The 12379-nt window shown below is 47.8% G+C and overlaps 2 protein-coding genes across 2 annotated transcripts; both read right to left on the minus strand.

Annotated features, from left to right (window-relative positions):
* Positions 1 to 110: 110 nt before the first annotated feature.
* On the minus strand, positions 111 to 3601 carry LOC1276678 (all trans-polyprenyl-diphosphate synthase PDSS2). The gene is made up of 3 exons (XM_316048.5): positions 3255 to 3601; positions 1421 to 2169; positions 111 to 1349 (listed from the first exon to the last, which is right to left on the minus strand). The coding sequence occupies exons 1-3, from the start codon at positions 3599 to 3601 to the stop codon at positions 1078 to 1080; spliced, it is 1368 nt and encodes a 455-aa protein (XP_316048.5). The 3' UTR covers positions 111 to 1077.
* Positions 2523 to 9697, minus strand: LOC5666856 (all trans-polyprenyl-diphosphate synthase PDSS2). Its single transcript, XM_001688721.2, has 5 exons — positions 8583 to 9697; positions 6065 to 6391; positions 5574 to 5986; positions 5058 to 5507; positions 2523 to 4987 (listed from the first exon to the last, which is right to left on the minus strand). Exons 1-4 carry the CDS (start codon positions 8912 to 8914, stop codon positions 5236 to 5238), a joined length of 1344 nt encoding a protein of 447 aa, XP_001688773.2. The 5' UTR covers positions 8915 to 9697; the 3' UTR covers positions 2523 to 4987; positions 5058 to 5235.
* Between the last annotated feature and the right edge of the window lie 2682 nt (positions 9698 to 12379).

Here is a 12379-nt window from a genome sequence, read left to right on the forward strand (position 1 = left end):
AGAGTATCCGGTCGTGGCCGGTGGTCAACGTCGGGAAACAAACAGTGTAATAATCAACGTTGAATATGTCATCCGAAAAAAAAAGAATAAACCGAACACGAACTGGCACGTTGGGGGTTTGTTGAGTTTTATATCTTTTTTGCAAACAACAGGTGAGTTCACTAAATACTTTTACTACATGATAACGGAAAGACGTGTACATACAGCAACGCAAAACGGGGGAAAGCCATTACTGGCCGGCCGGCGAGAGTAACAAGGGAAAAGCAAAACTACATAACCTCACCTACTAACAAAACACAACCACACCCAGTGTTAACGCTTAGTTTAAAGTCCGCCAGCTTACGAGTAAGGGGTTTGTCCTTAGCGCCTAAAACAATCTGCTTGGTTTGCGGTTCTTTCGAACCGTTCTTTTAACGAGTGTAATTGAAGCTATGACGACCTATACCTATGAAGGACTGATAATGATGATCGTCGAAAGGAGTTTTCTTACAAATTTCACTAGCTCTGTACAAGGATTGTGCGATTGATTCGGTGATGTGCGTCGGTGTGTGTGTGTGTCAGTGTGTACTACTAACATATCCTATTTATACCTCTACTAACGCACCTAACGCGTAGGTAGCGTTACCTTGCTGGTAATATTTATAGAACTCCTGCGGGATCGATGAAACCGTTTGAAACGTTCCCTTTATGCGTTACTTTACTCGAAAGTAGTTTCCTCTCATTACACTAGATGCCGTTTTTTTCTCTCTCTCTCTCTCTCTCTCTCTCTTCCTCTCTTTCTCGCAAACCTTCCCCTATCTACCATAATCATAAAAAAAGTTCACACTCTGGACGGAATGGTACGTTTTGCTGTGTAGAGCATGCTTAGCTTCCAGTGCTAACCAGTCATTTAGCGTCGATCGAAACTGCCCTTTCTACCGCCACTTACCAGTTAACTCTTTTCCAACGGTATCTCGCTTCATCTAATCGCTTCGCTCGTGTGAAGCTTCACCGACGGGGACGAAAAGAGCTCTGGATGGGCGTGAGTCGTGATGTGTTGGGGCTCGCCGCTCGATAGATGCCTACCGGCACCGTCCGCTAGATGTCCTGCATGGCCAGTATAATGTTTTGCAGTGCCGTTCGTGCGTCCGAGGGTGGCAGATCGTTCAGCACCTCCAGTGCGGCCTCGCTGTGCTTTTTCTGCAGTACACGCGTCCGCTCGGGTCCCGGGCCCTTCAGCACCGCTGCATGCACCTTCGCGAAGTCAATGTTGTCCACCGACTCGCGTCCCTTCTGTATCTCTTCGTACAGTGACGGATCGTGCGCGAGATGGAAGAGAACCGGTGCCGACACCAAACTGAATCGAACGCCTGAAAGAAACGCAACAATTTGAAACGATTAAAATGTCTTTTGTGAGATTGCAGCGTATTTATTCTCTTACCGGGTGGAAGATGATCACATCCGAACGGTTCCAAATCGATACAGGCCTGCCACGCAAGGGACAGATGCTTGCCGAACATGTAACCGCGCCGCTGCAATGCTTCCGACTGCTCGGCCAGCATCATCGCACCCTGGCAGCTTTTGCCCAGCAAACTGCCCGCACCGAGAATATGCCGCAGGGCCCACTCCCTCTCCGGATTGCCCATAACGCCCTCCAAGCTGAGCGGTTGCGTATTGTTCACCAAGTCCCCGAAGTTAACAGCCCCTTCGGGCTCACTGTCCCGATCGCCGGCTGCCATGCCCGGACAGTCCAGTGGGCAGGAAGGAAGCGGATTGTTCTGTTGATCGCGTTCGCCGATAAAGTTCGACTCCGCTAAATCACGCACGGCCGATGAGATGAGCTCGATCAGCGGTTGATTGCGGAGCCCGGCCAGCTGAAGGCAAGCATTGCCAAGCAGATAGTCCCCGCTCAGCAGGGCGATCTTGTTGCCGAAGATGGTATCGCTATCGCTGCCCAGCTCGTTGCCGGCTTCGTCCAGCGACTGCAGATTGACCAGCCCTTGGTGGACGAGCTGGGCGGTACGGATCATTTCCGTAATTTCCGCCAGCCCCCGCTGGGACTGCAGCACGCCCGCACTTTTGTCCTGCTCCAGATCGGGTACGGTCGGGGCGTGGCCGACGGCTTTCGAGACGAGCAGCACGATCAGTCCCCACGCTTGCATGTTGTTTTTGCCGTTGAAGATGAGCATTCTGAAATGGAAATGAAATGGAAATGGACAAAAGTTAGTCAATTTAAAAAAATACATTTAATATTATGAGATAAGGTACATGTTTTTCATGCCAATACAACTAAAGCAACTCCTCATTCATGCAGATTCCCATTAATGACGATTAAAACAAGCGAGCGGTCAAAATGCTGCTTGGGTTTCAAATCCACAAGCGTTACGCGTAACGGTAACCTAGCGTAAAGGGCTGTTCTCATCTACTGTTCTCAAGTCATCTGTTGCTAAGCGCCTAACGGTATGCAATCTAATGTATTAAAATGAATTTACGAAAGCATAGTACATTAAATAGACTACTTATAGTTTTCCCTTTAAATTTCGTAGTGAATTGTGTTCAAGCTTTTCAGAGAAATATTTTTGATCAGAAATATAGATTTAAAGAAGAAATTAAAACAAATAAAGAAACACAAATATCACATTGCATACCTTTAGGCGTTCGGCAAGGCTGTACGATAGAAATTGTTTAACTTTATGCCAATTTGTGCTAAAACTCGTTGGCGTTTGATAACACCCAAAGTTAACTACTTTTAACTACAAAATTATGATACAAAAATACAAAAAAATAAATTAAGTTACTTTTCCCCAGTAAATGTAACAAGAGCAATGCCAAACACCGCGATCAAAATGTGTATTATGAGTTAAACAATAAGGGAAAAGTATCCACATTAGATCCCACTAGTTGTATCGTTGTGTTAAAATGCAAATACTATATGTTCGTGCAACTTGCGCAACATATTAAATCCGACAAACGTTTGAAATCGGAAAAGAAAACCCCCAAACTTTAAAATTCACTAATTTGCGTCATTTTTTCCAATCGGCTAACGATCTGATGCCAATACGCATAAATCACTAGCTCTTGTGACGTCAATCGTGGATTCTTTTAACCACCCGTCTCATATTAATTCCCAATTTTTGGAGCTTATTTTAGGTGAAACGCGGAATGGAAACGTTCAGAACCGGTTTAGTGACGTTAGCGCATGTACAAGAATTGGGCAGGAACAGGAAAAAGGATGCTTCCCTTCAGCTTAAACGCCAAATGCTCCAACTACTTACTTCGCCGTCCTTAGCAGGGGATGATTGCTGCCGACCAGTTTCCGCAGATGTAGCGCTACGTTCGCAATCTCATCGCTCAGCAGCCACCGAAGGCTCAGGAACGAGGTCGGATAGCCGACGATCTTCTCCGCCTCACTGACGGCCCGGTTCCAGTCGTGTTTTGGCACCGGTTTCGGTGCAAGCTTTTCGTGGCTTGCACCACCACCGGTCAGGATGCTTCGCCTGGAGACACTTTCCAGCCAGGTAAACGCCGAAGGACCACTCGCGCCGCACACTTTCACCACACTCTTTCGCAAACGTGCTGTCCGCAGAAGGGTCTGCATGCCGTAAATCCTTGCGAGGGACATTTTTGCGACCGGAAATTTCCGCTATTATCAACAGAATTATCACCTATCAAGCGCACTACCGCGATCCAGCAATCCGGTTTTGCACTGGCGTTGTAACGCGTGTAACGTATTTGTGTAACTTGTGTGCGAAAGTGGCACAGAGCACAGAGTGGTGCCTTTCTTCTGGTACGATCAGTAAACAATGCGAATCGCGCGGGGGGTTCAGCAGCGGCCACGGGCGTACGTACGCTTCGTGCTCATCTTAACAGTCGCCCAACAATCACGTACACAGGCCGCCTTTCACGCTCACGGGGTCTGGGCGGTGCTGTTTTTTTGTTATTAGCTACACACGCCACCCTGCGGCTTTCACCGGCTGCTCTGCTCAACCAAGCGCGGACAATTCGTCGCCCGAACTCCTCGCTCCGGCACCCCTGCACCGGCTGGGCAAATAGAAAAAAGTGAAACTTTTTTCAAATCAATTCAACTTCACTTCGCGCCTCAAACAATCACTCTTCTAGGTGATGGAATAGGTCTGAATGCAACAGGCGGCCCTGGGCGACTACTGTTAAACACAATCTGTTTTTTTCTCTCTCTTTTTTTGCACGGGACGGGACGGGTTCAACCGGAAGATGTTGGTCCACGCAAACGACGTCAGACACTGGCGAGATGGCAGGCGAACTGTTCAGCTTTTATCCTTTCGCCAGGAACGGACAAATGACCGGAAGAAACAGGTTTTCTGCATGCGGCACAACACCAGCTGATCGACCCCTTTTAGCGCGGCCGGGGGCACGACAAGAGAGCAAAAACAAACGATCTGATGATGTAACTGTTCTCTCCCTGCTGCACTTTGTAAGACGGATTGCACTTTTTCATCATCGTGAAAGTGGAACCCTCGGGACACACAGGCTTAACGCTGCACTTTCCATTCTTCGTTCACCGATTCTAAGCATCTTTTCAGGCGCAATGCGTTCTTGCACAACTTTTGCATTCACCAACACTGCTTATCAAAATATCAAGAACACGCAATTGGCTTTCGGGTTAATTGCGATTCAGCTTTTGAGGGTTGAATTTTTGCATATTAAACACGCGCACACCTTCGGGAAATGAGAAGAAAAAAACACTTCACACACTAGCACTTTGGAACGAACCACGCGTAATGCGTACTCCAGGCAAAAGCACACACAATCGCCGGATTAATTCACGCCGATAACGTAATCGTAGCCTTGCTTCCCCACCTTTTCGGTACACGGCATGCGAATTTCGGTGCGCTGTCGGCTGTTATTGTTGTTTTCAACCCGGCCTGACAGCTGTCAGTGAAGAGAGCGGTTTCAGCCGCCGGCCCGAGTTGCGGCCGTTTGAAAGCGGCGGCGGCTACAAACGAGTGCGTTTGGGGCGCCATCTAGCGTGCTGCAAGAGAAGCAAAGTTTGAATTGCGGTTGTTGTACCGGGCGACCGTTGCAAGTGTGACTCAACTAACCGTTTGGGGTAGATTTGAAGAGAGAGATTTCTTCTTGTTGAAGAAATCGTGATCGTTATCGAGTGATGGTGGTAGTGTGGCAAGGAGGCGCTGGTTGCATCAACTTTGGGCTGTATGTTTCCTAAACCTTAACTTACGGTGTACTGTACATCTTCCTCCTCCGCATGCACGCCCGCCTCTACAGCTCCTGCATGGCTATGATGATGTTTTGCAGCGCTGTCCGGGCGTCGGTGGACGGCAGCTCGTCCAGCACCTTCAACGCCACCAGGCTATGCTTGCGCTGCAGGATCTTTGTCCTCTCCAGCCCCGGTCCGTTCAGGACCGCCTGGTGCACTTTGGTGTAGTCGATGTTGTGGATCGATCGGCTGCCCTTCTCGATCTCCTCGTACAGCGCAACGTCATGCTCCAGGTGGAACAGTACCGGAGCGGACACCAGACTGAACTGTGCACCTGTATCAAGCAAATTGGAAATAAAATATTAATTAACCATTACATTCCAATCGATCACTTCCTTACCCAACGGCAGCGTCGGCAGCAGGAACGGCTGCATATCGATGCATGCTTGCCAGGCCAGCGCCAGATGCTTGCCGAACACGTAGCCCTGCTTCTGGAGCGGCTTCGGATGGCCACCGAGCATCAGGGCGGCCATGCAGGCCTTCCCCAGCAGACTGCCACCGCCGAGCACGTGCCGGAGCGACCACTCCTTCTCCGGATGCCCCACCACCCCGTCAATCTTCATCGGTTCGGTGTTGTCCTCCAGATCGCCGAAGCCCAAATCTTCCAGACTGTTCAAATCGGTCGCCAGCTCCTTCAGCTGGGTGCCCGGTTTGGTCGGCAGTGGGTTGTTCTGCTCGTCCCGCTCGCCGATAAAGTTCGACTCGGCCAGATCGCGGAACGCGGACGAGATGAGCATGTTTAGGTCCTGGTTTCTGCGAGTATGCACGGGAAGATACCGACGCTTAGCTTTGATTCTTAGGTTTCTTTAATAAAGCACCCAAACAACCTACCTTAATGTGGCCACCTGCTGAGAAGCGTTCGCTAGTAGATAGTCCCCACCGAGCAGGGCGATCTTGTTGCCGAAGATCATGTCACTGTCGCCGCTCAGATCGTTGCCCGCATTGTCGTACGACTGCAGGTTCAGCATGCCCTGGTGGACCAGGTGCGAGGTCCGGATCATCTCCGTCACCTCGGCCAGAGCGCGCTGGGAGTGTAGCACGCCGGCACTCTTGTCCTGCTCCATGTCGGGGATGTTGTCTAGGTGGCCGGCCGCCTTCGATACGAGCAGCACGATCAGTCCCCATGCCTGCTGGTTTTTGTCGTTGTAGATCAGCGTTCTTCGGGGGAGACAATTAGCAGGAAGAGTGTGTGAATTGATGAATTCAGAAAGGAACCTGATCCGTAATTAAGCTTTTACACCGAGCAGAACAAAGGCCAAGGTTGGTGAGGATGTTGCTGGTTTCTATCTCTCTCTCTCTCTCTCCTTCTCTCTCTTTATCTCTCTCTCTCTATTATTTACCGCAGATCAGGAACTGTTGGCTTTGCATACCAAACAGACAAGGCCCCCTGTGATGGCCGTGTGAGATCGCGCAACGCACCACCGATGACGGGGCATCATCAGTAAACGCTTTCTAAAGCGCTGCACACCTTGGTCGGCTGTCCTTGTGGAAGTGGTAGCTTAACGAAGAAATTTATATTCTCCACACAGTACTCCGCTAAAGACACTGTTGTGCTGTTGTTGTTTTTTTTTCTGTGCGTGGTGAAACTTTGTGGCAAAAACAGCGCTGGCGAGATTGGAGATGATTAATAGCTGTAACAAAAACAGCTGTATTGGTTACAATCGCAAAAAAGAGACGTGGACAGCTAATGAAGAAATCAGCAGCAAAAACTGATGTTGCAATGTAAAAAAACAGGAACATTATGTTCAATAATGGTAGTAAAGCAAGGAAAATTAGTCCATCATGATTCACGGTCATGGTTGGATAATGAAGAACTTATTGCGAGTTCATTAAAAGGGACTAATTAAAATCCACTGGTAGTCATTAACACTTCTTTAAGCGAAAAAGTTGAACTCTCAAAATATCAATTAAAATCTCATCAAAGTCTTGTTGCGAATTATGGTGGCGATTAGGAAAAAACACACTCTTTGCCCCTCTATTTGTGCATGAAAAGAATGATCAAATTTGATTTTTGTTTTAACAAAACATCTATTGAGAGTTATGATATAAGTTGTGAAAAGAAGTATGAAATGCACACCAAGAGAGTTACTATACTCATCAATGAATTATTAAATTTAACTTTAAAAATGGAAAAATCGACTATTAACCTGAATCATCATAAAAATAAAAGATAATAAATAAGACAAGAAAAAGGAAAAATCATGCTATCGACATTAGCAAGGAAGCCTTATCAACCTCTTCTTACTTCATTTTTCAGCCCATCTTCCAATGTTGATTGCATTATTCAACTCTCACGAATCGTGTTTCAACAGCACAGATGTCACGAATGTATGACAGCTGTTGAAAAACATTTTGCAAGAGTTGAGTAACACATTGGAGCATGGGGACGTACACGAAAAAGAGAGTAGTTGTCTGCCAATTTGGGTTACACTCTTGAGAATTACAACCTTTGCTAAGGGGCTTTGAGAGAGCTTTTTGAACACTTATCTTAAGAATTGGAATATGTCTTCTTGCTCGTCTTCATCTAAAAATGGAAATTGAGCCATGTTATGCTTTGTAGAACATGACACGCCACGGTCCAATAGACCACCTTGACTATCGCAGTGCGAATCCTTATGTATCTATTCATAGTGGAAACATCTCAGTCCCTAATCCTCCCGGACACCAGGCATAGGCCGCAGAGAATGTAACAGCTTTGCATAACAGCTTGACGAACTGAAGCGGCTAGACTTGTTTATCTTAAAAGGTCACTAAACTTCTTCATTCGTTCGATCGACTGAAGAGACGATCGCACCGAAACTCATCGCTAATTTCCATCAAGCCAACCAATGTCTCACCATCCCCGTAAAACACACTCCATGGGGTCCATCATTTTCACCATCCCTGCTGTCTGTTCGATCCGTCGATGATGGTGTGGTACCGCGCCACATCATCTCTACCCCACCTGAACGAAAGTGACATCAAACCACGAACGCGAACCGTTTTCGGGTGAGGTGGGCAGCTTTTTACTACGGGACCGGTTTTTTCGAAAGCACGAGCCACACACACACACAGCCACCACGGCCCAGCTTCCACCAACTGTACCGAAACCGAAGTCGCAGTCGTACGGAACGCGCGAGGTTTTGTTTTCCAGTGTCGTAACGGTATGACCCGACATTGTTTCCCAATCCGTGCCAACCAAAGCCAACTTGAGCTTAAGTATAGAAAAGCTGGGGTGTCTGGGACCGACCGCTTGGTCAGTGATCGTGATCAACAATTCATTTCGGTAGAGATATTTAAAAAGAGAGAGAGAGAGAGAGCGAGTTTTAGCACGACCACCATCCACGTTGTGGCCAGTTGTATCTCTTACTTGGCAGCTTTCAGCAACGGATGATTGCTGCCGACCAGCTTCCGTAGATGCAGCGCCACGTTCGCGATCTCGTCGCTCAGCAGCCACCTGAGGCTGAGGAAGGAGGTCGGATAGCCGACGATCTTCTCCGCCTCGCTGACGGCCCGATTCCAGTCATGCCGCTGCACGCTCTTGGTGGCCAACTTTTCCTGCAGCAGATCACCGGTGCTCAGGCGACGAACCTCTGGCGATGTGACGAACGCACCGGATACGGTGGTCGCTGTGCGGGACGGCTGACTGGACCAGTGCCTAAGATGGCGACCGCACAGTCGTATCACTTTGCTCATAGCCATTTGGCCTCTCTGTGTGTGTCTGTACACGCGGACACTAGATCCTGCTGTTGGCCACACAAACACTTCCGGGAGCACACACTTAGAGTCACTCAACACACTCAACGGCTTCACACGGCGACCTCGATCTCAGCAAACAAGCACTCTTGGACGCCACGCACACTGGACAGCAGCAGCAGCAGCGGAGAAGCACACGTGACCGACCGCTCGATTCGAACACCTGCACCGTACTGGGCGGCTTTCTTCTTCGCCAGCGCGCCCGCCACTCGACGTGAGCGAGCGAGCGAGCGAACTGGTTGGGTAGCTTCGCAACACTGTACCCCCTTCCACCGACTCTCATCTCCACACCTTCTCTTCATCACTCGACATCGATCGTGTCCGCACGGTACGTGTACCGAATTCTTCAGGTGGAAGGGAAATTTCGGTCACCCATCCTACCCTAGACCATCCACTGACCATTCACCACATTCCATGCCGCCAGCCAGCACGCGGACAGGGGAAGGCAGATCTCGAACGCGTCTTCCGTGGGGGAGCCTACCACACTCACACACACACGCACCTACGCACACAAACTCCTAATAACGGTTTGTGGCTTCATTACTGCACGATCGGATGGTGTTTGATGTGGAAAAGTGGTTGTAGCAGCTCGCCCCAACGCCAACACCACCTTTGGGGAGGAGGTTAGCGGTGGAAATAATTGAAATGCTTCCGCCAAACACCAACACGGATCACGGCGATCGGGCACGAAGGACCAACACAAAACTAACCTGTATCAACAAATCCGGGCCACGTATGACCGTGAATGGATCGCGAGGTGCGATTGCCGAGGAGCACTTTTTCGGCGTGAGCGAGGTGCATGATCGAGGCCTGTGTTTGTGTGTATGTGTGTGTTGTGGGGCGAAATGCTTTCTTCGCTTTACAACGTTTCGCGCGCCATACGGGGCCAGTTTTGGACCTCCCAGGCTAAGGCGAAAGTTTTTACGACGTTTTGAAGTTTGTTCCAATTTCTGTTTTCTGGTCTTTGCACTTGCCTTTATACCTTGCTTAGTTGGGCTAAAACACTTTAAAATTAATGAAACACGTTTACCAATAAGTTCCAGTTGTGAGACACTGCTCGCAATTTGTCGAAAAAAAAAGATCAGTAAATTGATCGATCATCACAGCAGTCATTATTGTTTAAACGGTTTGTCAGCGGTCTGAATCCACCCTGCCGATCGATTTACCCACAACGCCACCTTGGAAGGAGCGGTTCAGTGTTCACTCACAGTGACTTTCCAACACATTCGGCAGCACGCTTGATTGCAACGAAAACGGGCATGTAAAACAACGCACGTTGCCAACGAGTATGATCTCATCCGTACGGCCCTACCCCTGGAGGTAATGAATTCGTCTCATCTCACCGCAAAATAAAGCACACAAAATACCTCTGCCCCATCAGTTGCAAGACTCGAAATCTATACGAAACGGTTTGGTCGACTCACGGCGCGCGCACACGTCCAGCTGAGAGGCGCTTCACTTAGTATCATCTTCGCGTGGATAGGATCTTCCTGGTGGATCTTTTTTTGCTTTGTTTTGTTTCGCCAATGCGTTGCGCGATGGTTTCCGGGATCGTCGATGCCATGCCCTTCTGTCTTGAAGTGTGGTGGCCCCGAATAGACGAAACCGGTTTCGTTTGTTGGTTGGGTGGTTGGTTGGCTGAGGGCCGTTGTAACGTGTTGGATGATCGCGAAATTGAAGGTGATCGTACGCCGTACAAACACGCTAGTACAACTCGGGGGTACGGAGGGGGAGTTTGGTGCGGCGAGGGAAGAAGAATGGGTGTAACGTGATTTTATGAGTGAAAAAGCTTGTTTTGCTGAATGCATGGAAAATAGTAAGTAAACATGTAAAGATGATAAATCTTGAAGGTTAACGGATAGCAAGTCTTAAGATCTCTTCGATCAAATTCTACGACTTTTAGTGACTTTTTAGGTAATGATGCTTTTGTATTATTCGGGACGTTAAGTTTGCTTAACATCGTTGTCATCCGGCATTAAATAACCGAAAACAGGCCCTTTGGTGCATACATTCAACATCATCGATCGCGATCTACTTGATGATGGGTGAGGCCCTTTAAATGACGCTGTAATGTGCCATAAGAAAACGATGTCCTTCCGAGCCACCCTTCCTATTATTCACTTGGTGATTGCTGGTTGCAATTATTACAAGTCTTTGTCATTATGTGATCATCGTGCTTTCTGCGCACTTCCTATGGCAGTTGTTGTTCCGAGCGAGCCTAAGAGGTGAAGAGCCAGCATATTGAATGGCCATGAAGTTGGTTTTTTGTCACTACACTCCTCCAGAGATATGAACATAATCCTGGAATTGGAAAATGATAATTCTGAGAAGATGAAGTACTAGTTGTTTCTACTTCCTAAACGATTCTGTATTAGTTGACGAGTTGAATTGAAATTTTGAGCTTCTAGAGGAGTATTGTAATATTGGATGGGTCTTCTAGCGTCGGAAAACTAAAAGACGGTGGCTTGGGGGACACATTGTTCAGCTCCAAGAATTCCAAGATATTCAGGAGATGTGAAGAATTAGGAAATAGATCGAGCTTTGATACGACCCACGATTCTGTGTACTATGTGTTCTGAGTTATCTGAGCGAAGGATACATGATCAAGACAGCACGATCTACTAAACCAACTGTGAGTGGAAGTAAGAACCGACATATCCCGTATCTCAAGATGTCCAATAGTTTGGGATTTAGGATGGAATGGAAGATACAATCAGACAGACACCAACCCAAAGGGTGTACGCCACCGTTTAATAGATACTATTTCTGTTCTGTTTATATTTGTCGTTTTATTTTTTCTTCTTCTTCTTGCTTTTTTGGACAAACATTCCCAAAGCAAATTTCTTCCTCACCGTGTAATTTATTTTTTCCTGCATTGTTTTCCCTTTCCAACCCTTCCCTGCCAGTTCTTCGTCCGTTCTTCGTCGATCCTCTCTCATCGCTTACGTACAAAGTAATGCAAAAAAAGTGTAAGAAAATAGTACTAAAAAACTAACATACCACTGTAACCTGACTCACACACACACTCAGATCGCACATATTCCAACACACGCATACCTTCACTCAAACACTAACTTCAGCCTTCTTTTCTGCTGCAGAGTGTAATAGTTTAACGAAAAGCACTTAGGTTTGTGTCGCATCGTTTCACTTTCAAGAAGGGAGTGTTCTTGTTGTGGCTACCGCCTCATGATAGGACGGCGTTTGTTAAGGTCTTCTCGTAGTGGAGATACTGGAAACGAAGGGTGATTCAAATTGCGATCGACCGATCACAACTCTGTGCGCCCCATTTGGCAACTCTTCGTCCTTAGTTCCTTTACGCTTCACTGCCTTCTTGGAAAGGATACACACGGATCATACTCACACGGAGAGACTCACACATTCATCCACACACACACACACGATGCCAAGTCA

Source organism: Anopheles gambiae, chromosome 2 (genome assembly GCF_943734735.2).
Source record: "Anopheles gambiae chromosome 2, idAnoGambNW_F1_1, whole genome shotgun sequence".
Lineage (NCBI taxonomy): Eukaryota > Metazoa > Arthropoda > Insecta > Diptera > Culicidae > Anopheles > Anopheles gambiae.